This window comes from Rhinolophus hipposideros, assembly GCF_964194185.1.
Source record: "Rhinolophus hipposideros genome assembly, chromosome: 8".
NCBI classification, from domain to species: Eukaryota; Metazoa; Chordata; class Mammalia; order Chiroptera; family Rhinolophidae; genus Rhinolophus; species Rhinolophus hipposideros.
The window spans coordinates 57485953-57513260 of NC_138054.1; the positions used below are offsets into that span (position 1 = coordinate 57485953).

General features: G+C 50.6%; 1 protein-coding gene across 2 annotated transcripts in view; it reads left to right on the forward strand.

Annotated features, from left to right (window-relative positions):
• The window catches only part of GLIS1 (GLIS family zinc finger 1), a 216386-nt gene that overhangs the window by 111783 nt on the left and 77295 nt on the right, over positions 1-27308 (forward strand). For both annotated transcript variants that reach the window (XM_081057163.1, XM_081057164.1), the window contains exons 3-4: positions 18099-18276; positions 23677-24559. In XM_081057163.1, coding sequence (XP_080913289.1) covers positions 18099-18276; positions 23677-24559 — 1061 coding nt within the window. The remainder of the gene's footprint in view (positions 1-18098; positions 18277-23676; positions 24560-27308) is intronic.

The following is a 27308-nucleotide window of genomic DNA, read 5'->3' on the forward strand; positions in this document are numbered from 1 at the left end:
AGCTTCTTGGAGCGAGCCCAGGCTTTACCCTGGACAGACCTGGCTTGAGTCCTGGCACGGCCCCCTTACCTCCCAGACAGTTTCCTCATCTCTCCAGGGGGTTAACGATGACCTCTGCCTTGCAGAGCTGATGGCAGAACCTTTGAGACACATTCGTAGAGCAAGTTGTTCCTGTACGTGTCCCATCTCGCCTGGGATGCCAAGGAGAACGTTATCCCCTCTGATTGCATTTAAGAGGCAGCAGTGAGGTGTTGTGGAGTGACTTCCTGGTGGAGAGCTAGGTCTGGTCCTGACGTGGCTACGGCTGTGTGACCTTGGACGAGCCCCTTGTTCTCTGTGGGCCTTCATCTCCCTTTTCCGTGAACTAGGAGGCTGAGATTAGATTATCTTTCAGGGTTGTGTTAGCCCTGACATATTACAATAGGATGCTGTAAGGATGCTCCTCGGGATGGGTGCTGTGCCCCTAGGAATCTGGGCCTGTGGGCGGCCCTGTGGGCGGCCCTGTGGGCAGCCCTGTGTGTGGGGGGGTATGCGTTGATCGCTGTAACCCCAGCCAATTACTGTCATCTGGAATAATTGACCCTGGGACTGAATGCCAGGTCTGCTTCTTTCTAGGCATGTTACTGAGAAGTGATTGCACCTTCCTGGGTCTCAGTTTTCTCATCAGAAAAATGGGCTACTTGATCTATCTAATAAGATTTTTGAGAGGCTTAGATAAAACATATAGGAGAGTGCTCTGCCCTCCAAGTTACAGATACAACACTTATACCACATGGTAAGGGCCATAGGGGAGGGATTCCAGCATGCATGGGAGTGGACAACCACGTAGGGAGAGGATGACAGGGTCAGGGAAGGCTTCGTGGAGACAGTGAGCGCACTGGAGGAAGGATAGGGAAGGCAGGTATACTAGCTTGTCCTAGGGAGTGGGGGGGACGTTCAGCCCTGGCGCTGAGCCATCCTAGCGTTCTTTTCTGTTTAAGGATCCACGTTGCTCCCCAGACTCCTGAGAATACCACTGGTGCTCGGCTCATCTCTGTGTCCCGGAGTCCAGGCCTGGCACACAGTAGGAGCTTGGGGGTGGATATACAGGTGCTGGCTTTGGCCATTCCACAGAGAGCCTGGGCTTCCTGTGGGGAGCAGGAGGCCTGGCCGGTAGTGAGGCCTCGCAGATGTTGGGGCCAGGTCCGCCGGTGCCAGTTCCTTCCTTCTGGATCATGAGGCCTTTTGACGGAACTCATGATGGCTCTCCGGGGCTGGAAGAGATCACACACATTTGGTGGCATCTCCAGTCCACTTCCTTTGTTTTACAGCAAAGGAAACTGAGGCCCAGGGGCTGAGGGCTGCCCAAGACATGTCATGAGTCTTCAGGGAAGCCTAGAATGCTGGGCTCGGCTCCCCTGCCCAGGGGGGCCTTTCCCCAGCCTCTTGACCTGAAGTGTGAGAAAGGGGACCAGGACTGAATGTGGGGGCTACTGGACCAAAACACCTGAGCATTGATTCATTTATTGTGGTGAGAACCTGGCTCCCTCCCATGGAGGTGCAGGCTTTCTCCTCTGCAGCTGCCCAGCCGTGAGAGTCCCTGCATGGGCTGCCTCGGCAGCTGTGTTTCCCTAGAACGCCTCCCTTGCAGCCTCAGAACTCAGGGCAGTGTGGTTGCACGAGGGCTGGTGCAGCCCAGAGCGGAGCCCAGGCTGGGCCGGGCTACATCTGCAGGCTGCCCTCCCTTCAGAGGCCTGCTCCTGTTTGCAATGCGAACACTGCTAGGTGCTGCTTCATTTCATGTTCCCGCAAACATGTTTGTGGAAATGTTCATGATGTTTCATCCCCTGTCTCTCCAGGGAAAGCACTGGGTTACAGCCAATGAAGTGGTAATGGCTAGAGTGGGGTCTATGGCCCGGCTAACCCCCCGACTCTCCCCCCCAGGGCTGCATCGTAGAGAAAAGTCTTCTGACTCTCTTGTCTTTCTAGGTCTGTCTTTCCTGGCAGCAGTTCAGGTGTCACTGAAGGCCTCTCAGCTCTCACCCAGTGGACTCTTTTCTGCGTTTGTCCCTCTGACTGGCATTTGACACGCTTCCCCATGAGCCACACTACACAGAGCGAGGGGAGCTCTGATGGGGGGCCCACAGGGCTGGTGCTTGGTGGGGAGAGGGGACAGGGCAAGTCTGGGGAGCTGTGAGCAGTTGGGCACAGCCACAGGGTGGGGAGAGTGTTGGGTGTTGGGAACTGGCAGGAGAGGGGCTGGATGGTGGGAACCAACAGAAGGTACAGGGTCTCTCGTTTGCCTGACTTAGGCATGGAGAGGGTATCTAGTGGGTAGTGGGAGCCATGGAGGTTTAGGAGCAGAGGGAGATGCGTCAGATTTTTGTGCTTTGGAAAGACCCCGCTGGCTGTGGTGGAGTGATGGAGGAGGAGAGGAGACGGACCCAGGTTTGTGGGTGGTTTGATCTGAGGCGGAGACAGCGAGGATGGGGAGGAGGGATGACTGTTAAGTGGGAGGAAGGGGACTGAAGCTGACAAAGAGAGGAAATGGAACACAGCAGGAGAAAGGGCAAGTCTGGGTGCAGGAGGAAGGGAGTGGGGAGGTGAGCTCCATCTCATGGTCTCCCTCCCCTCCCTCCCCTCCAGCCTCTACTGATTGGCCAGGCCTCCGAGACTGCACCCCTTCTAGGGCTTTCCACTGTCAGCCTGGCACCCCCTACCTCATGTCTCTAGCACAAGGCCTAGATGACTGACTCGCCTTCCCTGAGATGCCCCCTTGGGAACTGCGTGCCTACCTTCCCAGGGTCCTTCTGGGCTCGGGGCTCTTTGTGTGTTGCTGAATCCAGAAACAGACCCTGGCATTCAAAGGCATTAAGACATGGCTCTGACTTCGGTGTGTCTCAATGCTGTCGAGTCAGAGGCACCTGGCCAAATCCCTGTCTCCCACGTCACCTCGTGGTGTGGTGTGACTTTGGAGGAGACCTTGCTTTCTCCACCTAAAAAACGAGGCCTGCGCCCGTAGTTCTCAACCACGCTTCCTTTTTCGAACAGGGCCTCTTTTATTCCCCTGAAATGAAATTCAAACCTAATGTAACCTGCCTTCACCAAAATTCTTAAAAATGTCATCTAATGTTTCAGTTGCATTATCAAGAAGAAATACAAGGGAAGTAACTCATAAGTAATGTGCATTGCCCGTGTAAGCCTTCAGCCACGACTGGGCCAGAAGACGGGGTGGTTGTCAGTTGTTTGCACCCTGCGTGCGGCATCCTCGAGCCTGACTGCTACAGACACACACACGTCACAAGCAGAGTGGCCGAGGGTGACGTGATTTTCTCAAATAGTGAATGCCTCCTGTTTAAGTTCCAAACAAAACATAGTGCAGTCTGTCCTCAATTTACATGGTAGTTCCATTCCTGGAAAATTCAGTGTATGTTAAAAACATGAAAAAAGTACTTTGTGTTTGTGTGTAAAATGGAGCTGTGTTCTAGGCTTAAATGACCAGTTGCTCGCTTACAGTTATTTTGAATACATGGCAAGATATTCAAAAGTTAGTGTAAGGCTGACCCACCCTTGGCAGTGAGTGGTCTATCCCCGACTCCTACCACTAAATTAGTGGTTCCCAGTCACTGTGACCACCAGCCTCTGTCTCCTTCCCCACCCATTTTCAGTGTACCCCCTGGGACGAAGCCCCCACCCTGGAGAACCCCTGCTGCCATGCTGCCCCTTGTGCCCTGGCAGGTGAGGATGACTGGAGCACTGGTTATGGGTCCTCAGGGAGGGCAGAAGAGAACAAAAAACCCTGTGGGACAGGGCTGGTCAGGGAGGGCCTCCTGGAGGAAAGGCCTTAATTGCTGATTGGTTTCAGATCTGGGGAGTTTTCAGAAGCCAAAGCAATTTCTGTGACTTCTCCAGTAGGTTTTGCCAGCCTTTCTGGCCATACTGTGGAGCACGTCGTCTTTTCCATAGAGTCTAGAAACTCTGAGCCTCTCTGAGGGACGAGGAACCATTCCCACTGCCTGCTTTGTATTTCTGGTGGTGCCCTTTCCTGGAGGTTGCAGTGTCTTCCTGCAGGATGTTGGTATCTTCTCAGTCAGAACAACTGATCCCTCTCAGAGAGACAGAGATGGATGGAAGGGATTTGGAAGTGCTGGCGCCTCATGTACCCCCGCTCCACTCCAGCTGCCTGGAGCTCTGCATCCCCGACCGCCCCAACCCCCACCCCATTGCCTTTAGGTCTTCTTTCTTTATATATTTTTTAATAGTTGGGGGATGTGGCATGTGGGGGGACCAACTTGGGCATGGGCACAAGAGTTAACTAATTAGATTGATTTAAGTGGAAGATGTTAGGAAAAAAAGGCCAAACATAAAATAATAAATATATGCCTGATATAACATTAATGTACTGTATTTACTGAAAAAATACAGATGGAAATGTTTGTCTTTGAGAAGTTTTTATAGATTTCAACAGCCTTTCCTCTGGTTTTCTTGTCATCTCATTACTCTCCTGGCTCTTTTGGGCTTGGGAAAAAACGAAGGTTGTTTGGTGATTATTACTATTGTTCCCTGATGATCTGGGCCAAGCATGGGCTCGTGCAGGGCTCAGGGCACCCTAGGAAGCTGCAGGCTTTTTAACCTGGAATTTTATGACCTTGGAATCAGAGAATCTCCTTATGTCCAATCCATGACATTGGAGAATCTTAGAGCCATAGTAATGTAAAGCTTTGTAAAATGGCATCATATAAGAATGAGAGAATCATGGCATTTTTGAATCCCAGATGCACTGAAATTTTGGCAACATGATGGCTCAGTATGATAAAACATGGAATCTGCGAATTTTAAAGTATATTGGTTCATCTCCTAGACCACCGCTCCCCAGCCCCTGGGAGAGACTGAAATACACTAAAGGCAGTGCTTTCTTCTGCCAACCTTTGGGTTCCTTGCTTTGCACCACTCCCGCCACTATTCAGTCTGGAATGTCTGTCCCTCCTGTAGAGGACCCTGGCAGTCATTTACAGTTGGGGTGAGTGCAGCCTTTCCTGTGAAGGAGCTAGGAGGAGGAGGAGAGGCCCAGGGGGCTTCGAGACTGCAATAGGAACGGGGAGAGTGCAGAGGCTCCCACAGACCCACCCTGAGGAGAGGAAGTCGTGAGTCCTGAGGATGCACTGGGTAGCAGCGCGTCCTGAGGATGCCCTGGGTAACATATCCTGGGGATGCACCGGGTAGCAGCGCATCCTGGGGATGCTCCGGGTAGCACGTCCTGAGGATGCACCAGGTAGCAGTGCATCCTGGGATTGCACCGGGTAGCAGCGCATCCTGGGGATGCACCAGGTAGCAGCGCATCCTGGGGATGCACCGGGTAGCATGTCCTGAGGATGCACCGGGTAGCATATCCTGGGGATGCACCGGGTAGTGCATTTTTCCTGTCAGCAGCCTTATCTCATATGAAAGTGCCTGTCTCCTTTAGGGCTGCTGTCCTCTTTGATAAGCCACTAAGAGGAAGGTTACCCTGGGGTCCCCACACATCCCCTGCCCTGGTATTGCTGGCAATGGGCTGAGAGGGACAGGGCCTGTTTGCAGACCAATATCCTGGAGGCTGGTCCATGCCCAGTTAGTGGCAGCACTTGGTCAATTCTCAAGAATAGTTTGCGCACAGTTTTTAAAAATTATTAAAACAATATGAACTATTTTGAAACGTAATGTGGAGATTATTTTTAAAAACTATTTTAAGTTTTATATACAGTTTAATTCAGTTTTTGTGTGTGTGTGTGTCAAGAGTTGTGTGAGTTTTGACAAATGCATAGTCATTACATCAGGAATGTAAATACAGTCAGGAGTCGGGACAGTTCCCTCCCCTCAAGAAAGAAGGGACATTTTTGGAAACACTTCTGTAATAAAGCCACCTTTCTCCCTGCATCTACTCTATTCTTTCTAAAGTCTTTTGTCAACATAAAACTCAGACATCAGTCCGTACCACAGGTCAGGTCTGGTCACTCCTGTTGTCACCCTCCAGTGGCTTTCTGCCACGTGGGTATAACACTCAGCTCCTCACCATACCCACAGGACCCTGCACGTCAGCCCTGCTTCCTCATCACCCGCCTCGCTCACCTTGCTCACTGAGTTCCAGTCACACCAGGCTGTCTGTGTTCAGCCTTGGACCTGTGTACTTGCCGCTCCCTCTGTGGATGCTCTTCCCCCATGTGTCCACATGGCTCCCTGCTTCACCTCACTTGGGCCTCTGTGCAGATGTCAGCCCTTCGGAGAAACGTGGCCCAACTCTCCCCATCTCTCTGCGCTTTCTAGCTTCTTACTTTTAATGTTCATTCACAACATTTACTTACCTAATATCATGGTATGTGTTGATGTGTTTACTTTCATCTTAAATTGTCTTCTCTCTTATTAGAATGTAAACACCATGACAGTAGAGATTTTCCTTTCTCATTCATTCCTGGTGACTGATACCTGGCATGCTGCATCTCTGGTACTCAGAGCTGGGTCCTGGTACATAGGAGGTATTCAGTATACACGTGTTGAATGAATGAAAGATTAACATTTGATGTATTGATTTTTCGATTTTTTTTACTATTCAGGTTATTTTTATGTATATGGAATTTTGAATCCTGCTCTTTTTCATTTAATATAGTTTTTATAAATATTTTCTCATCTAATTGAAACCTTTAGTAAATCCAGTGAAACCCGTGATATGATGCTTTTATGATGAGGCAAAATCATATAAAACATGATTGGCAGTTAGCACTTACCCTTGTCCAGCCTCTTCAAAAATCAGGCAGAGAGAGTTCTTTTCTCTGGGGTTTTCAGGGGATGATGGGTTTAGGAAGTGACTGCCTTATAACCACTTGATACCAGTTCTTAGTGTGATGTGTACTTTGTGATAAGTGACCTGTTTCCGACATGTCTAATAAATGAAAACTTTCCCCCACACACATTAACTAGGAAAACCACCAAAAGTGTATTTTTTTTTATTAACTACATAATAACACAACTCTGCATTTTTAAGTAATTGAAGGTTTTGGACCATACTTATTGGATTATTGGTGGGATTTTATTATATCATGTTTAATGGCTACATAAAATTCCTGAGGAACTTACTATAGTTTACTTGATCATTCTTCTATTATTGGATATATGCAGTCTATCTCCTATTTTTTTCTATTATAAATAACCCTGAGCTGGTAAATTAAACAGATTTTTTAAAATGAGAATACTTTGTGGTGAGAGTGCAAGGAAAGAAGTGCTTTCCTATACTGCTGATGGTATAGGAAATTGATATATTCCTTTTGGAAAGCAGTTTGAAGTTCAGGTAGCAAAATTCTTAAAATTTTGCATGTTATTTGACTCAATAATCCCACATCTAGGAATTTATCTTAAGGCTATAAATATGGACGGACATGAAGATGGGTCTATAAAGATATTCATTACCTGATTGTTTCTAGTTTTAAACTCTTCTAAACAATCTTAATCCCAAGTATGGATAAATAGATTACATAAAATATATACCACCATATAATGTAATACTATATAGTCATTAAAGGTATTTGTTGTAAGGGGCTTTTTGCATCTCACTATACCAAATAAGCTTGGATCAGACATTTCTTCTGGATGAAACATAAATACCAACAGTTTGAAGGTATCAAATAACAGCCAGAACTTGAGAGACCAACATTCTGAAGAGAAAGGAAATGCACTGAGGTGAACCTGACACTGTGCCTCTTCCTTTCACATATTTGCCATTTTGCAAGTGATGTATGACCGACAGTCAGAGAGCTGAACAGAACTTCCTGCAGACTACACTGTGATGGAGAGACAAAAACGGGGGTTTAGGGCTACCATGACAGGAAGATCTTGAGGGGGGTCAAGATTCCATGGAGGCAGGAAGTAATGAAAAGTGAACCTAACATTCACTGTTGCTTTTCCTTCCAAGATAGTTGTTGATTCTTAAGCAGCACCAGCTAAGCAGCTGAGAAATGAACCAAGTATGGTAGTAAAGAGGTTGAGATGCAAGGCAGACCTTTCGATAGCTTTAAGTTCTGGGAAAACATATATCGTAGTTCACTGCCAACTAGGGAGGAGGAGCCCTGGCATCCCAAACTTTCAGTTGGGGCTCCTGAGGGCAACATCCTAGAGGAGAGAATGAACAAGAAATAGCACAACCTTTACAAAGCCTGAAGACCAACTTTAAAACAGCTAATTCCAAGACTGGATAAAGATAATCTTTCCCTCTTTTAATTGACTATAAGAAGCAAAAGAAAATTCCCTCTGGAGGAAGATAACATCATCTGGATGGAGCCTGTACAAATTTCATACACAATGTTGGGCATTCAGTCAGAAATTACCTGGGATACCAGGACAAGGAGGGAGAAAAAAAACATGATAAAAACAGACTCACAGGGGGCCCACGTGTTGGAGATACAGGATTTGAAATAACTGTGATTAATATGTTCAAAAAAATAGATTACCAAATGAAGAATTTCAACAGATACCTGAAAGCTATAAAATTAATCAAGTAGACACTTTAGAACTGAAAAATATAATAAATTTAAGAACCCAAAAGATGTATTTAATAGATTAGATACAGTTAAAGAAAAGATTAATGAATTACAAAAATAGATTAGTAGACAATGTATAAACAGAAGCATGAAAGATAAAAAAGGATGGAAAACTCAGAAAAGAGCATAATAGATATATGGAACATGGTGAAAAGTTCTAACATACATTGTTGCCCAAGAAAGATAGAAGAAAGATAATGGGCAGATGTAATGTCTGAAGTGATAATGGCCAAAACTGGCAGAAGACATCAAGACACATATTTAAGAAGCTCTATGACCCTCAAGCAGAATAAATACAAAGAAAATCACATGTAGGCACGTCACAGCCATAGTCAATCTACTGAAAACTAAACACAAAGAGAAAAATCTTAAAAATGGGGGTGATACAGTCTTTAAAAGACTTGCAGATAACTTTCCAATAAAAATGATGAAATCCGGAAGACGGTGGAAGAAATCTGTAATATACTGAAAGAAAATAACTGCCAACCTAGAATTCTATACCTAGTGAAAATATCCTTTGGAAATAAAGGTGATAGAAGAACATTGTCAGACAAGCATCACTTGAGAGAATTCCTTGCCAGTAGACTCAGTTTTTTAAAAAAATCTTTATGCAGAAGGAAACGGACTCTATATGGGAGCCAGAGGGAGGGAAAATATTTAAGTACATGTTGACTACACAAAACATTGGTAACATCTGGTGAGGTTTAAAAATAGATGTAGAATTAAAATGCACAACAGTACACCTGAAACTAATAAAAAAAAAAAAAGGAAGCACTTCAAATCACCAAAAAAAAAAAATGCACAACAGTAATAACAGAGAGACGAGAGAGACAGAAAGAGAGAGAGAGCAGAGTTAAAGAGTCCTGAAGTTTTTGCACTTTTCAGGAAGTAGTAAATGTACTAGTCTATATTAGACTGCAGTACATCAAGGATGGATGTTATAATTGCTAAGATAACTATTACTACTAATAAGAATGTGTATCTTGCAAGCTAATAGAGACAATGGAATAATAAAATCATACTTGATTAATTTGAAAGAAGGCAAGAAAGAGGAAAAGAATATAGAATATATGGGACAAATAAAAATAAATAGTAAGGTTGTAGATTTAAACTGAAATGTAAGTTATATTAAATGTGAATGGTATAAATGGACTAAATACTCAAATTAAAAGCAAAGATTGTGAGAGTGCATAAAAATTATTTTACAGAAGAATATCATATTAATAAGGATGCTTTTGGTTGTAAGTGTCATAAAATACATCCTAGACAAGCTTAAAACACTATAGGAATTTTATTGCTCACACAAGAGGTTCTTGGTGCCACTAGTGCTGTGACATAGTTGCTTTGCTGTCCTGGTTGAGACACTTTGGTTTATTGACATTGTCTTCCCACTGACTTCCCTTAGGATAATAAGGTGGCTTCTAATAGCTACCAGGGCCACACGCTTCCTTATTCGCATAGAGAGGAGGAGAGGCTGTTCTTTCTTCAGTCATTAAACAGAAATTCCAGGCCTCTAATTAAACCAACTCGTGTTACACACCAATCTCGGAGCCAATGGCTGTGTCCCTGTGGCCGGGGAGACGAGGTCATGCTGATCAGTTAAGGCGTCCACAGCCACCTGGAGTGATGCTAACCATGCGAATGACCATGAGAACAAGCACTGACATAGTGTCTACTGTGTGTCATAGGTTCTGTTCTAGGACCTTTACAGAGGGTGTATGAATTCATTGCAACTTCATAAACTGTGGCGCAGAGAAGCTAAGTCCTGTGACTTAGACAAGGTCACAGCTAGTAAATGGCAAAACCAGGATTCAAACCTAGTTGGTGGGGCCCCAGTATCTGCATTCTTACCTGCTGTGCGATACTGTGTCTCCTTCTCAAGATATATATATCTCTAGATATAGGTATGAAAAGATGGGACTCTATTAGGGAGGGCAAAGGAGGGAATGAACACCAGGTATTATAGCCTGGATGTTTGTGTCCCCCACCCCCACCCCCACCCCCCGCCTCACCAAATACATGGTGAAGCTCTAACCTCCAGTGTGGCTTTATTTGGAGATGGAAACTCTAAGTAATTAAGGTTAAATGAGGTCATAGGGTGGACTATGATCCAATAGGGTTAGTGTCCTTGTAAGAAGAGACACCAGAGCAAATCCATTCTCTCTTGCATGCGCTCTCTCTCTCTCTCCCCCCCCCCTCTCTCCCTACTCCCTACCCCCTCCACCCCCCCGCCTTCATGCATGCACTGAGGAAAGGCCATATGACAGACATAATAAGAGGTCTGCAAGCCAAGAAAAGAGCTCTCACCAGAAACCAAATCAGCAGGATCCGTGAACTTCTAGCCTCCAGAACTATGAGACAATACATTTCTGTTTAAGCCACCCAGCTCATGGTATTATTTTGTGATGGCTGATCAATACACTAGGAAATAAGCTGCCTCGGCTCTGAATCCCTTCATGATATGGAATAATGCACTACCCTCCATGCAGGAGAGAACTGGTCTTGCATCTTGACTCCACCACTTGCCAGCAGGATGACTTTGGGCAAGTCGCTCTTCCTCTGGAAAATGGTGTTAATAAGACTGGCACGGAAAGAGCCTGGTACTGGGCGGGCACTCCATGAACTTTTTGGTATTCATGATATGTTACTAAATGAAAAAAGCCGAGTACAAGAAAATAAGTATATCATCTTGCTTTTTTGTCAGAAATCTATGGAGATGCATAGGGAAATATCACAGAGGTTTTTGTGTCATCGTGTATGCTGTGGCTCTCTCTGGTGGCCTTATAGATGATACCTGTTTTCTAATTATTGCCTACCTACATTTTCTAATATTTTCATACTGTAAATATGTGCTAATTTGGTAGCAATAAGAGCGTGTGAGGGAAAACGCAGCCCATGTATGTGTTTATATACATACATGCCTCCACCTACCTGTGTAACCAGCGTTGGGCTGCTCACTTCCTGGCGCTGGATTGGGACAGAGCCGAGGGCTCGCTCTGGTTTCTTTGCGGCGCCGTCCTGAGGTGAGCCTGCTCAGGTTTTACTGGCCTGAGTCCCGTAAATCAAGCTTAGCTTTAAAGGGGAATTTATGGAGCTTTTGTAATCTGGGGTAAGAGACGACGGGTGGCCATAAACCTGGCATGTGGCCTCAAGCATCAGGCTCTGCAGCTCCGGAGGCCCTGCCAAGCTTACCGCCCCCCTCGATGGCCGTGAACCCCCCCCCACCCCCCCGCTCCCCGAGGTGGCTCCAGGCTGAGTGAGCGTGTCTCAGCTAGCCCATCCTGCCAGGCTGTGGAAAATGGAGAAAAACCCCAGCTGTCTGCCTTCCTGCTTCTCTTTCAGAAGCCCCCACTTCCTGCTGGTTGCCAGGCCTTTGGATTTGGTGAGGAGGGAATAGAGGAGAGGACGAGGCAGCCTGGAGAGGCGGATGGGCCCTGGAGTGTGGATGCAGTGTGGGCTTGGCTTCTGCTGTGTGTCCTTAGAGAGCCACTCACCCTCCCTGAGCCTGAGAAGTGGAACCCTGTGTCTCCCACTCTCTGGGATCTCTAGTGCCCCTCCTGCCCAGCCTGGCATCCTGCTGCTCAGAGGGGAAGGCTCAGGGGGCTCAGAGAGGGCTGAGGCTCTGCTCTGCACAGACCCAGCCTGCAGAGCCTGGGCGCCAACTCAAGGTTCTGTTTGCCTGAAGCTGCCCTCTCTGGCCAGCGGTGCTCACTGCCCAGGAAAGCAGGCCTCTGTTCCTAGAGACACATGTCATCCCAGGGAGGCCCATGTCTCTCCTGCCGGTCAAGAGAGCCAAACCAGGGACCTAAAGTGCTGACTCCATGCCAGACACCATGCCTCTGCGTATATTATCTCATTTAATCCTCACAGGCACCCCCTGTAACTGGGTTCCTTACCCCCATTTTACAGAGGAAGAAACTGAGGCTCCGAGGGGGAGGTAACTCATCTAGGACCAAATAACCAGAAAGTTAATGGTGGAGCCAGGGTTTCAACTTAGGGGTGTGTGTGTGTGTGTGTGTGTGTGTGTGTGTGTGTGTGACAAAAGCTTGTTCCGTTTCCTGTCACAGTGTCTGGCATACAGTAGGCAGGAGAGTCAACTTGAGAAAGTCCTTTCAGTCATCCACCCTCCCAGGGTTTCCAGGCACCTCCTGAGAGTCTAACCGTGTGCTAGGAATGAGGGGCGCATCCCCAGTGGGGCCCCGGTATCTGAAGAACCTGCTTGCTGAGTGGCTGGCACAAGCCTCTCCCTCACCTGGGCCCCTGGTTTCTGTATGTGAAGGCAATTGGACAAAATCACATGTCAGGACGCTGTGACATTCAGCAGCTCGGGGGCTCCAAGACCCTGGTCCTAAAGGGTCTCCACAGACTCATGGTGGAGGCAGGACTTTAGCTGCCCTTAAAAACAGCCATGTGCCAGTACAGAGCGTTCTAATCCCGACTTTGGGTGACGTTGCAGAGACTTAGAGATCAAACATTATGAGTATTCGGCATATGCTGGCTGAGCAGAACGAAGGGGCACCTTACATGGTGACTATTCACAGGGACTGCCGTGAGCTGAGGTAGGGGAGCTCAGAGAGGTCAGGAGAGACCAGGGAACATTCCAGGAGGAGATGCACTTCTGCGGAGCTCTGAGGGCCTAGATGGGTTTGGGAGGTGTCAGGCTGCCCTGAGTGGATGGGTTAGGATGTGCGCAGCACAGCAGCAAAGCATCATGGGAGTGTGAGGTAACGATGCCCAGCTAGAAGTGTGAGCCCAGGCTGTGGGGGCCTCCTTGAGCCAGGTGCAGGCACTTCCATTTATTGGATGCCCACCAGGAGCCAGCCCTGCATTCAGTATTTGACAGCGGTTTTCAAGCCATCAACTGCACCCTGTGAAATTCTCCCCGTTTCACAGATGCAGGAAAGTATGATAGATTCAGATTTTGAAGCCCTGATTTTCTAACTGCACAGCCCTGTCTCTAGCTGCTGCACTAGCTCAGTGGTTGGCAAATTATAGCCCAAGAGCCAGTGAGCTGTTTTTCTAAATTAAGTTTTATTGGAGCACAGCCCCACTCATTTGTTTACACATTGTCTATGGCTGCTTTTCACAGCCCAAGTTGAGTAGTTGTGACAGTAGACTGTATGGCCCACAACCCCTAAAATATTTACCATCTTGCCCTTTACATCAAAAGTTTGCTGACAGGATGGCCGAGTCACGCTATCCGGTGTAAGTCTGAGCCCTACATTTGCTTCGTGAGTTTGGGCAAATTGCTTGCCCACCGCCCCCTCACCCCCCAGCCTATCCAGCTCTACTCCTGAGGGTTGTAGGGAAGCTCCTAGGTGGCGGCTGTGAAATGTTTCGTAGACTGTCACCAGTCTGTCACCAATCTAGCGCCTGGTGGGCACTAAACGTTTGCTGTGCTTGTCCACGAACGAGGAGCAGTTGTTTTGTAGGCCGTGCTAGACCTGCCCACTGGCTGCTCCTGGGATAGCAAGGAGGCGGCCTCCGGGCCTGCGATGCTGAATGTATCATTGTCCCTCTAATGCAGTCTTGGCAGCTTTGGGCGCACATTAAAATTCCTGTGGGGAGTCACCTTATATGTGGTACCGCTTTATAGCCAAGTCATTACGGTAATTTGCAAAGTTCTGTGGTGTGTAACTGGAGACATGTGCTTCAGATTTGCTGGCTGTGACCTCATGCAGGCTGCCTGCTCCTGCGTTTGTGACCCCCCGAGCCTTGAGGGCTTGTCCTTTTGAGTCTGGCCTCAGGATCATCCAGACCTGACCTTCGTGGGGACAGAATGCTTCTCATACAGGGCCCTGCCTCCTGGTCCCATCCAAAGCTCAAGGATAAATGGAGGAAATAATTAGCATGATCACCATCATTACTTTTCAAGTGCTTACCATGACCCAGGCATCATTCCAAATGCATTGTGATCATATCTCACTTAATTGTCACCACAACCTTGTGAGGTCAGTTTTAGCACCATTTTACAGATGAAAAAACTGAGACTTGAAACTAATCCAACCTTTCCTTAGTCGCCCATGGTGCATGTCCAGGTTCTGTATAGATTTGCTGTGTGACCCAGGAAGGTCCTTTTCCTCACTGAGCCTCAGTTTGTTCATCTATTAATGAAATAGATGGTCAATCAGTCCCAGCCCTGCTGTTCTAGGTTTTCTCACCAACTTGTAGAAATGAACACGGGACCCCCCTCATCCTCTAAGCCTCCAAAGAAGCTTCATTTACATGGGGAAAGCCAGGTCCAGGGTCTGGTCCCCTGTGGCACAGAGTGAGACATGGCTGCTAGGTACAGCCCTTTCCCAGGGTATCCCCAGCCTGCCTCAGGGCAGTGGGGCCGTTGTGCCCCTCTCCTTCCCCTGCGTCCTCTGAGAAAGACTCAATCCGTGCTCCCTGGAGGTGGAGAATGATCAGGGGCGGGTCCTGTGTTACACTTGGGGACAGAGAAGCCAGACACCAACAGGTGGGAGAGCAGTAGGAGGTCCCCAGGCGGATTCGTGCCTGGGGTGGGCAGCCATGACAGTAGCCATATCTTTCCAGTGGTGGCAGCTTCTCTGGGACACATGTTACGGTCTGTAGTTTAATTTCTAGCCTTTGAGAAAGCAGGTGGCCCAGGGCAGTGTCTGGCATAGGCCTTGGGAGAGCTGGGTGCAGGCCGTGACCGTGCCAGCAATTGGCATATGACCTTGGACAGCTACTTGCCAGCTCTGGTGCTCGGTTCCTCTGCAAGGTGGCGAGGCCCATGCTTTCATCCAGGGTCTGTGAAGTTACGCACCCTGAGCAGTGCCAAACTCTGACCTGAGGGGCTCCTTCCTTCCTCCCTCCCAGCGCCGCTTGCTTATGTATTACAGGGAGACTCCGTACTGTATCCAACAGAGAAGAAGCCAACAGGCCCCAGTTGTTCGTCCCGTCATGACTGTCTCTTTCCACATCTCGGCTCAGCCCCTGACTCCCAGTGTGTCTTTGGACAAACCACTAAACTTCCCTGCGCCTTCGTGTGCCCATCTGTAGATGGAGCGGTCCCACCACCTGGCAGAGTTCAGGAGTCCTGGCAGTGGTTGTACTGTCACTTCCCCCAAAGGTCCTCCAACGTGGTCTTCATTGGGGTCCCAGGTGGGGATGCTTGTTCAGGGCTCCACTTGTTCATCAATTGGCTGAGAGGCGACAGGACAGAACTCGGGTTTTGAAGTCTGAGACATCTGGGTTTGACTTGTGGCCCCGCCTCATATATACCCCTGAGTTTGGCTGAAGCCCCTCATCTCTCCAAACCTCAACTTTTCTCATCTGGAAAGTGGCTGTAATGAGCCCGCCTCACGGGGATAGAACATGAAAGGACTGAAAGTTCCTGGCGCCTAGGAAGGGCCGGATGAATAAAGGCTTGATAAGTGCTGGCCTCCCCAGTGGCTTTCCATCGTGCCACACATCCTCCTGAGTGAAAGAGGAGTAAGTGACCCAGAGTCCCCAATGGGCCTGGTGGGTCCTGGAAGGAACCTCAGAACCGCGTTCCCGACCCAAAGACTCTGGGAGAACAGCCCTGTGTAATGATTAAGCTTTCTCTGCTCCAAATGCTATTAATGGTCATAAAATTATCCACAGTTTTCTGAGGCCCAGTCCCAGGATTTGCCTCAGTGGGACAATAAAATCGCATGCAGAAACGATTTGGAAAAGGCCAAGACCGCCAAGCACAGACGGAGTTAAACGAGCGGCAGCCTGCTCTCATTAACTCAGGCCATTCACATTTGTTACCAGGGATTTCTTTTTAATTAAAAAACAACCAAGTTATTAAAAAATAAGCTTGTGAGGGGCTGGCTGAGCAGCAGCCAAAGCCAGCGGGAGTGGGTGTTTCTCACAGCAGGACCTGGGCCCAGCCTCTGCCTGGGAAGGTGACTCAGAGGGCGGCTTCTGAGCAAATGTTCATCCAAGCTGTCTCAAGCCACTTGCCTGGGCCTGGGGCCCTGGAGACTTGTCCGAGTCCCTCACCCGCCCTGGGACCTTGAGAGCATTGCATTCTCAGCTGCAAACTGTAAAATGCTTGGCCAGTGAGTGCTGGTGCCTATCCAGTGCCATGGGCACATGGCGAGTTAGCTGTGAATGTCTGGCCTTGGGGGTGGGCTAGAACTAGGGTGGGATTGGATGTTTGGCTAAGAGACCCCTTTTTATTACACAGCGATTACAAGGGGAGGTTTTGGTCTGGCAGACCTGAGCCAGAGATCCAGTCTAGACTCTTTGTAGCTGTGTGATCTTGGGTGAGTCATTTAACCTCCCTGAGCCTCTGTTTTGCACTCTGTACAATAGGGATCATAATACTCTACCTCCCCCAGAGGGTAGTGGGGGGGGCTCCATGGAGATAGTGGCCTTGCAGCCGGGCCCTGCACACACTGCTCAGCAAATAGTACGTCTGTCGTTCTTGTTCTTACATAAGGGGCCGATGGTGTTCTGGGTCAGGCCTTTCCTCATCTTAGTGGTTTATCTCGCTTAGTGGTAACAGTACCTGGACAATACTTGGGCTGTTAATAATGTTTTATTACTTCTCTAGGGTACTTTATGCTTTTCAAAGTGTTATATGGCAATAAAAACAATTTCTCCTCCTGGCGCACCTGCTCGGTGCCAGCACTGTGCTCGGTAGGGCGTCTGTGCCTCAGCTCTCACAACCTCCCCGCGTCTCGTGGTGGAGATGTCTCCATTGTACTCCACCAGGGGGCTGAGCGGCAGCCTCAGGGAGGGTCGGCCGTGGGGAGGACTTGGCCAAGTCACAGGCTTGTGTGTGGGCAGTAGGGGCTCACACCGAGGTCCGCAGGGCCCCAAAACCCACGCATGTCCTTTCCTCCTTAGCATAACCCTGCCAGGTGACAGGGCACAAATCTAGTGGAGCTTTAGAAGAAAAGTGTTTCCAGACTAACCCTCCTCACATTGTAGATAAGAAAACTGAGGCCCAGGGAGAGGAAGTAACATAACAACCATGCCTAACATTTTTGTTACATGTTATATCGTTTCTCAAGGGCTTTCATATCTACTGCCTCAGTTAGTGTTCATAGAAAGCCAGTAGCCTGGCCAGGCCGGGCACACGATCGTCAGGCTATCCAGGAACCATGGAGGGTACAGAGGTGCGAATACCTGGATCCTGCATTTCTATGCTGCAGCGCCACTGGGACAACAACATAGACTGAGCTTTGGTGGGAACGAGCAGATGCTGCCCAGTGAGCAGCCGCTCCCTGACACACACTCTGCATCAGCAGCCCCAGCCGGTGGCCACACACCTTGGCAAATGAGCACGAGGTGATCGGCACGAGGATCACAGCGGATGAGCTCCCAGACGTGCTTGTCTGGCTAGTTCAGCGGTGTTTCCTGTGCCTAGAATTGTGCCTGGTCCTCTTACCGATCCCGCGGCTGATCATGGGAATTGAATGAGGTCTCCCGCTGCCTCGAATGCAGCAGCAGTTCAGTGCGTTAGCTCACGGGTGCTCTGTTCCACGCGGTACCCAGTGACGACCGTCTCCCCACACCTCTGAAGGCTGCGCTCACTCACTCTGTCCCCTTTTCCTGTCTTTCTCTGCCCAGTGAACGGGAGCTACGGCCACTGCACGCCGGCCTCGGAGAAGAGCCTGCTGGACCTGGACCTTGCCGAGGGCCCCAGCCCCACCTGCCGCCAGGGCTTATTTCTCCCTGCAGGAACCCCCCCGCCCCGGGGCCACTCCCCAGCCTGCGAGAGGCTGCTCCATTTCCCTCACCCTAGCAGGTATGTGCTCCATCCCCCCGTCAGCTGCCTTCTGTGGACACTCCCTGGAGGCCAAGGACCAAGGGTCTCCCGACCTCACCTAGTCTGCCTGGTTCGTGGGATACACAGGGAAACAGGCCGAGGCTTGCCAGGGACCCGCCAGAGCCCAATAGCACAGTGAGGCTGCCTGGTCTAGGCCCACACCTCCTGCACTACAGGGTCTTATGAGAGACAAAGATGGTTTTATTGAGATATATTTCCCCGTTGCAGAAGCTGGGGTAGCTTTTCATGGAGAATCAGACATTTCAGAAGAGGAAGATTGTGGCATGAGTTGGGGAAGGAAGGCTCAGCTCAGGGTTCATAGTGTCAAACTCTGGAGTACTCATAGCCTGGAGAGGGGGTTCCTCCACCTGGACCCATCACCTGCCCCAGAAACCATCGCCCCTCGGCACCCTGCCGGGTGACCCTCATTCAATGCTTATACAATTCTAGTGACATCCGCCTCTGCACAAATGTTCCATTAGATTGCATAGTGAGCTGGAATCTTCCTCCTGTGGCTTCTCCTGGGCTCCCACCCTTACCTTCGTGCCCTCTGCTTTGCTGACAGGTGGAGGTCACCCACGCACAGGCCTGTGTGCCCTCCCACTTGGCCCCCAGGGCCCTCTCCCCACTGCTTGGGGCTGCTGACCTGAGGCCAGCTCACAGATCAGAGATTCTAAAAACTCGCCCAGTTGCCTGTTTGCAATTCATTCCTTTTCCAGCCATTTATCAAGTGCCTGCTGTGTGCCAGGCACTGTGCGTTACTGGTGCCTTGGCGAAGGAGGCAGAGAGCTTCCCGATGGAGCTGACTTTCCAGGGGGAGCTCCACAGTGGGAGATATTACTCAATGGCAGGATGCTTATTCTTTCTCCATAGAACCATTTTTCTTTGAGAATTTAGATTCCCTGGGGCCTTCTTTGATGTTAGTGAGTCTTCTGCTGTCTAGGAGTGTATTAGTCTGCTCAGGCTGCCATAACAAAACACCTCAGACTGAGTGGCTTAAATAACAGACATTTATTTCTCACAGTTCTGTGGGCTGGAAGTCCAAGATCAAGGTGTCAGCAGGATGGGTTCCCCCTGAGGCCTCTCTCCCTCGCTTTCGGACAGCCGCCTTCTCGCTGTGTCCTCAGATGGCCTTTGCTCTGTGCGCCCACCCCCGCTGTGTCTTCCTCCTGTAAGGACACCAGTCCTGTGGGATTAGGGCCCCACCCTCATGACCTCATTGAACCCTAAGTGCCTCCCTGAAGGCTCTCTCTCCCAATAGGCACATGGGGGTTAGGGCTTATGAATTTTAGGGGGACATAAATGCAGTACATAACAAGGAGCAAGCTTCCTTCAGACTTTGAGCTGTGTGTTGTGTGGTCAAATGCTTGATTATTCACTGAAGCTCCCTAGACGTGTCCAATGTCTCCGTGAAGTTCTTTCTATCACAGGGTGGAAGCTATGCTAACCTAGGGAAAGCTAAGCAAGTGGCCTTTGTGTCTTGATAGAGATGATCAGAAAGATCGCTTGTCATTTTGAATGTCATTTTGACAATTTAGGGCACAGGAGAGTCTGTACCCAGAACTCTACACCAGCGTCAATCTAAGTGGCTGCCACTACAGTAGTTGAATTTACTCTGGCATTTTCAGACTCCCTCATTTTCCTAAAGAAAAAGAGGAACAAGCCCCTATCCCACACCCATTGAATCCTGTCCCTTCTCTCTCCCACTAGATTGCCTTGTGTTTGTGGCCCCTCCTCTCATTCTTGCTGTCCCCTCCTGAACTCCGGCACCTTGTTCCCCTGCCTGGGTTCCTGCAGCAGCCGCACCAGCCAGCCTCCTTGCCTCCAGCTCAGCTTTCTAATACTATCAAATAGCTCCCACTTTCTGAGTGAGTGACTGCCACCTGTGCACATTCTCTCATTTAATCCACACAGTCATGGAGGCCCAGGTCCTACTGCTAATATGTGACAATCTTGGAGCTCTTACTATGTGACACAGCGGGCCAAGCACTTTACACGTGTTAACTCACACAACTCACAACCGCCATTGGGTGGGGAAACTGAGGCTATGGAGGCTACAAAACGGGCCTGAGGTCACCCAGCAAAGAGTGAGCAGTTTTAAGGGCCTTCAGCAATATTTTGATTTTGTCATTTGTGTGCTTAAAATGACTGCCCGCCATCACCATGGCCAGCAGAATGCACTGTTAAGTGCATGACAAGTTTTAGTTCCATCGCTGGCTCTCTAGGCGACCTTGGGCATGAGGCTGACCCTCTCCAGGCCTCACTTCCTTACCTGTAGATGAGGATAGAAACAGGGCAGGCCCCAGTAGTGCCAGGAGCTGCCCCTGCCTGCCACCACACCAGCTTCCTGACTTTGCTCTGAGTGGGCCACACGTGTCACAGCTGCACGTCTCAGCCTTCAGAGGCCCCTTGCTGTCTACTGTTTGCCACGACTCTACCCTCGCCTCTGCAGTTTAAGCGTTCACTCGGGCTGGCCCTCAGTTTCTCCATTAGAAGCGGAGCTTCTCAAGGGCAGGACCTGGTCTTTGAACTGTACTGAGTCCCCAGATCACCCAGCGCAGAGTGAAAAGCCCGTGGAGCGACCGCGCTGGCCCGCAGCCCAGGCCTGAACCACCAGCGGGTTCACGGACCCCACAAGGTCCGAGATTACCCTCCTCTCTCCTTGAGTCGCTGCTAACGAAACACTGAGTTTCCCAATTTTGGCAGCTCCCTTCCAGGGTCTAGCATGACAGTCAGTCAGAAGCACGTTTGAGTCCTTGAGACTCAGGAGGTTGAGGCTGCCAGGAAACGTAATGGTCATTAAATTAGGTCCCTGTACAGATGAGGAAGCAGGACCCTGGGCAGGAGAGTGTTGCAGGAAAATCCCAGGCTCTGATTCAAACAGATCTAAGTTTAACTTCCGGCTCCATCACGGACTGCCTCTGCCGGCTTGGGTGAGGGCTTCAGCTTTCGTAAGTGTTAAACAGATGGCGGCCTCTCCCTTGAAGAATTTGGTCATGCATTCAACAGATACCACGCGTGGTTCTCCTGTGTTAAGATTGCACGAGACAGCCCTCGGGAAAGCGTCTGGCACGTGGGGCTGCGCTGAGGTTGTTTGCTCTGTCTGCAGGGCACTCATGCTCACACTTTCTAGAAGTGTGATGGGAGGTGCCTGGGGTGCACAGGGTTCAGTGGCAGAGCAGCTCCGGAACAGGGTTCTGTCCTCACAAGGACAGTGAGGGAAGTGGAAGCCACGAACACCAGGACCACAGCTGCCCCCTCCCCACCTGATGTCATTCGAGCTTCTGCTGTTGATTATTTGGATGACTAAGTCACAGACTGCTACAGCTACTCTCTTCTGGTTGCGTTCACCTGCCACTGTTTTTAAAGGGATTGCTAGAAACAGAGGCTTGCCTGGCTGGCCTTCCCTGCCCATGCGCCCACTGCCAGGCCCAGGATCACAACCATGCGAGGAGCAGCTGTGCTTTTATTTAATCTTTTAAGTTCCACAAAGTCACCACTTGTATATCAGATCTTTAAGCTTCTCAGAGCTTTGTGCTGGTGATGGAGGGCCCAGCATTCCCAGGCTGCGGAGGGGTGTGTGTGTGTGCTGTCTGCCTTGGAATCTCAGCTCCTTCTGATGCCACCCACTGACTACGCTCTGGGCAGCAGAGTGCCTGGGAGGGAAGAGGGGTCTCCCTAGGCATAGAACTGTGCAAGTGTAGTTGAGAAACAAGCCCAAGAGCCCCTCCCCAAGCCTTTATACAGGAAGGGCTTCAGGTCAGCTCTATACAGGAGAAAGGCATGCGAACGCGTTCTGGTCCAGTCTGTCACTGGCTTGCTGCTCATGACTGTGGGTAAGCCCTTTGCCCTCTTCACTCCTTTCCTGTCAGAGTAGTGAGGGGTTGGAGGTGATGCTCTCTGAGGGCTCTGGACTCTCATTTTCCTTCCCCTCTCCTCCTCCTGTGACTGGAGCTGGGGAGTGCCACAGCTGCAGAGCCAGAGAGGGAGGGATTGGAGCTGCAGGAAATAACACTGGGAAACAAGGACAGACATTGACCCCACAGGCCTGGCTGCAGAGAGCCCCAGGACGGCGGCAGTAATGATGGCACCAGTCACCCTGCCATCCTCTTTCCAGACGGTTGTCATGGCATCCGTCCTATCATTTGATCCCGGTAGCCACCCTCTGAGGTAGAGAAGGTTGGTCCTTCTTTTATAGGTGAGGGAACCAAGGCTCAGACCATGCAAGGTCTGAGGACGCATGGGGTGTCCTAGTCAGAGGTTAAGCAGATAAGCAGCCTTCCTGATCTGCCCCGCCAGCCAGTGGGGGCTTTTCTGACCAGAGACGCAGCCTCAGCTTTCTGGCCTCGCCCCTTCTCAGAGGCCTCTAGTGACCAGCAGGCTCTGAACTCTCTCCCTGTACTTTCTTGTCTTCGGTTTGGGAGACGCCCTCTTTAGGAATATATGGATCACGTGTGTGAAGAAGACACCACCTCAGCTAGCCTACCCATCACAGCAGCCTCACCCTCACCCATAGAGGGGAATCGTTGTGATGTTGGGGTGAGGGGAGAGCCCCAGACCACCTTGCTCAGGTGTGCCCAGCTGGGAGTGGCAGACCCTGGCCTCGAAACCAAGTTTTCTGCCTCACACATGCCGTTCTGCTTGGCCTGCCTGCGACGGCTTCTCCCCAAAGTGGCATTTCATGCAGTCACATTGTCTGGGCCTGAAATTCTGGGACATCCCTAGCTAAGACGCTTTTCCTCGGTTATTCCTATTTCCAACCATGACTGTGTTTGCAACCCACTACCCACTGATGTTCACAGTGGAAAAGACAGATTGTTTGGGGGCAAAACGTCACACAATTAACATTGTTCAGGATTATGAAAGATTATAAAAGTGAACAAAGATTTAAGGAACATATAAAAGCAAAATTTAAGACAGATTGGACCTGGGTATCCTTCAAAACGTCAACCATGGCTTCCTTCCTCCAGAACTCACTAGAAGGTCAGGGGGAGTGGGTTAGAGCAGACCCTGGGGAGGCTTCAGAGGCAGGATGGGCACCCAGGGGCAGAGGAGGTGGGCCGGCCTTGGTAAGCAGATGGTACAGTGCTGCTTCCTGCATTCTCCTCTCAGGCCTCATGCCCCTTTTGAACCTCTCCCCAACCCCACTCCTCTTCCCCTCTCTATCCTTTTCCTCCACATTCTTCCCTGCTGACCAGACAACCAGTCTGTCCTCCTCCGTCCCCTGCTCCCCTTTCTCTCTGCTTCCAGCCCTCTGCCTTCCTCTCTTGCTCTGGGCGTCCCTGGCCCTCGGTCCTCAGGCTTCCTGCTCTCCCCTGCCTGGACCTGCCCCTGTGCAGTACCCACCCTCTCATGGCCTCTCTGGCCACTGTCTTCCAGGTCACCCAGACCCCAGGCCATGTATGTGAATGGCAGCCTCCCGGCCACACAGCACATCAAGCAGGAGTCCCTGCCTGGGTACCGGGCCATGATGGAAGCTCGAGCACCCCTGTCTGCCCACTGCCGGGCCCCTCCAGCCACAGGCCTGCACACAGACCTGAACGTCCCAGGCCGAGGCCTCGCCAACCCCGCGCCGTCCTGCTACCTTCTGGGCAGTGAGCCCAGCTCCAGCCTAGGCCCCCCGCCCGAGGCCCACCTCCCTGAGGGCGGCCTGAAGCGCTGCTGCCTCATGGGCCTGCCGCCCACCTCCTCAGCCTCCTCCTCACCCTGTGCTGCCTCCGACATCACCTCCATCATCCGCTCCTCCCAGACGGCTCTGGTCACCTGCATAAATGGACTCCGGAGCCCCCCTCTGCCGGGAGATCTTGGGGGCCCTCCCAAGCGGGTCCGAGCTGGCCCTGTGACCACTGAGAGCCATGAGGGCAGTTTGCAACTGGAATCCTGCCGGAAGGCGGGCTTCCTGAAGCAGGAGCCTGCGGACGAGTTCTCAGAGCTCTTTGGGCCTCACCAGCAGGGCCTGCCACCCCCATACCCCTTGTCTCAGTTGCCACCAGGCCCAGGCCTTGGTGGCCTCGGGCTGGGCCTGGCGGGGAGAGTGGTGGCCGGGCGCCAGGCGTGTCGCTGGGTGGACTGCTGTGCAGCCTACGAGCAGCAGGAGGAGCTGGTGCGGCACATCGAGAAGAGCCACATCGACCAGCGCAAGGGTGAGGACTTCACCTGCTTCTGGGCGGGCTGCGTGCGCCGCTACAAGCCCTTCAACGCCCGCTACAAGCTGCTCATCCACATGAGGGTGCACTCGGGCGAGAAGCCCAACAAATGCATGGTGAGTTCCCACGGCGCCCGGGCCGCGTTTAGCCCCCTCACTGCCCAGAGAGGCCTACCTGAGCCTCTTTACCTGGTGGCTAGCTAAAATCTGTGGTTAGGAGGGAAGGACCAATGCCATGGGTGTAGCCACTGGTCAAGATGGCCAGTGCCCCGTCACTTGGGACCTTGACAGAGTGCCCTGCGTGCTCTCCGGGTGCCCCATCCCTCACCCCAAGGCGAACTACATGGCCTCATGTCCCACGTACTCGTTCAGTTGATGACACACATGTTCCGAGGTCAGCGCAGGCTTGGCCAGCCTTCTCTCTTGCGTGCACGTGCTTGCGAGCTGTGGGTCCCTTGGGGCATTGATGAAGCAGAGGAAGGAAGGAAGCAGTGTGTCTGGTCTGCAGGGCCAGTGTCATAGCCAAGGTCAAGTTCCTCCACATTCTGTGTTGTCACTGTCACTGGGCCTTGCTTCATGGAGCACTCAGTCTGGGTGCAGCGGGAACAGGGGACCATCTGTCCCTGCTCAAAGTCCAGGGCAGCATTTGTGGGAGTAGGGAGGAAGCAGGAAGTACTGGCCACCAGCAGCATAAAGTGCATCCTGCAGGGAACAGGTATTTGCCCTTTGGTCCCCGTCTGCTTATATCGCTGTGAGCTGGGGATCCACTGGCCGGTTTATTCAGCTTCAAGGAGGCTGGGTCTTGAGGATGAGAAGGAGTTCACTTCAGAGACAAGTAAGAGGCAGTGAACAACCTCTGCAAAAGCCCGGAAGTAGGAGGGAGCCTATGGTTGGTGTGCTGATGTCATGGGGAGAGGCTGGCGGGAACAGGCTGAGAATTTGAGTTTATCACATGCCTTTGGCCCAAGAGTAAGCTGGAGGGAGAGCTGGTGGCTGGGCCACTCTCTGTGGAGTGTTGTGACCCATAACTTGCAGAAAGGCGGCACAGCGTGTGGAAGGAGATGATCAGTAGACAGCCCGGGCCGGGGTTGCTAGAAGACCGAGGGCCCTGTCTCCCTCTGAGACCCTGGAGCTGACAGCTGCTGAGCTACAGTCCTCATTAATATCCTGTGTCCCGTGGGGGATCCTGCGTGTCTGTGGGGTCTAGTGGAGGCTGCGTGACCTGAACCCCGAGTGCTGTGGTCAGTGGCCTTCTCACACTCGGCCTCCCGTGTGGAGTCATAGCATCCAGGAGTTGTTGTGTTGGCCGTTAGTGCCGTTGGAGATGCCTGAGGCCTTCACTGCCCATTTTCCAGTTTGATAAATGCAAAACCAGCACGTGGGTGGGAGAAACCCAGATTACTCGCTGTCGTCTCAGGATCTCTCTCTAGCGCTCTTTCTCCTGGACCAGCCTGCCGGGATCTTGTTTGATTCTGCGGACTCCCCAGCACCCTGGCTTACACCTGGCTCATGCCTGGCTCTGGGGACCGGACCCTGACCTGCTAAGGTCTTTGCCTTGCGTGCACTCACAGTCAGGGATCGGGGTGGAGATCAGGGACAGGTTCTGGGACGGAGTTTGCATATGCTCCGGGTGGGGCGGCCCAGAAGGGTGGCAGGGAGGAGATGATGTAAAAGCTGTGTCTGCACTCACCCATGGTTGTATTTAATCTTCTCAAGAGTCTTATAAAACCAACGCTTTTTATAGATGAAGAAACAAAAGTTCGGTGGGGTCCAGCTAGCCTTCCATCTACCGCTATAAGAACACTTCAGCTTGCCTCTTTGGGGATTTGGGATGATGGCGATGATACCGGCCAGCAGCTCCTGAGTGCTGACCATATGCAGGGGGTGTTCTAATTGATAATTCCACGTGGTCTTCACAGCTACCCTATGGGGTAGATGCTATTAATCCTCATATTGCCGAGGAGGAAACGGAGGCTGAGAGATTACATAATTTGCCCCAGGTCACACAGCTAGTTACAGATGAACAATAACAACAATAATAACAGAGGCTAGTAATCATGATAGTAATACTGTGTTTCCCCGAAAATAAGCCCCAGTTAAGATAGTCAGCCAAACGGGCGCATTTAGTACGTTATGACGATGTTCCAGAAGGTGACATGACTGTATTTGAATAAATGTAGATTGTTGTACATGAAAAAATACAACATCCCCTGCAAATAAGCCCTAATGGAGCAAAAATTAACATCAGACCCGGTCTCATTTTTGGGGAAACACGGTAGTAGTAACAAAAACATAAAAATAACCTGCCCAAGATTACGCAGCTAGTAGCCATTGGGGTGGAATGTGAACTCGCGTCTTTCTAACCTGTGTGCTGTGGTTTGTGTAGATCTTCTCCCGTTCTCTGGGGTCCTAGGGCCAGCCCTGCTGGGTGCCACATCTGGAGATGGTAGCAGAGATCTCCTCTGAGCTCCTCCCAGCAGCCATGGGAGTGCTCCCTCTTCCGCAGATGCTGGTGCAGTAGGCAACCGCTGGGAAGGAGCCGGCCCCAGCCCGCACCCAGATAAATAAAATCACCCTTCCCTGTAAAATTATTAATTTCTCATGACAGGCCTCTGCTACCATGTGCTGTAATAGACAAAGGAATTTTGGACCTGGAGCCTCTGGAGAACAGGAAATAGATGAGACATTTTGATTGAAGAGTAAATGGCCCACTAAAATAGCAGTTAATCCTTTTATTATCTTTCCAGCAGCCGTTTCCACAGTTCTTTCATGAGGTAAGCCTTCCCCACTCCATCCAACTGTAACTCTCCCGTCCTTGCAGCTGGTTTGCATTTAACCTAAGTGTGGAGCCTCAGCTCCTGCACCA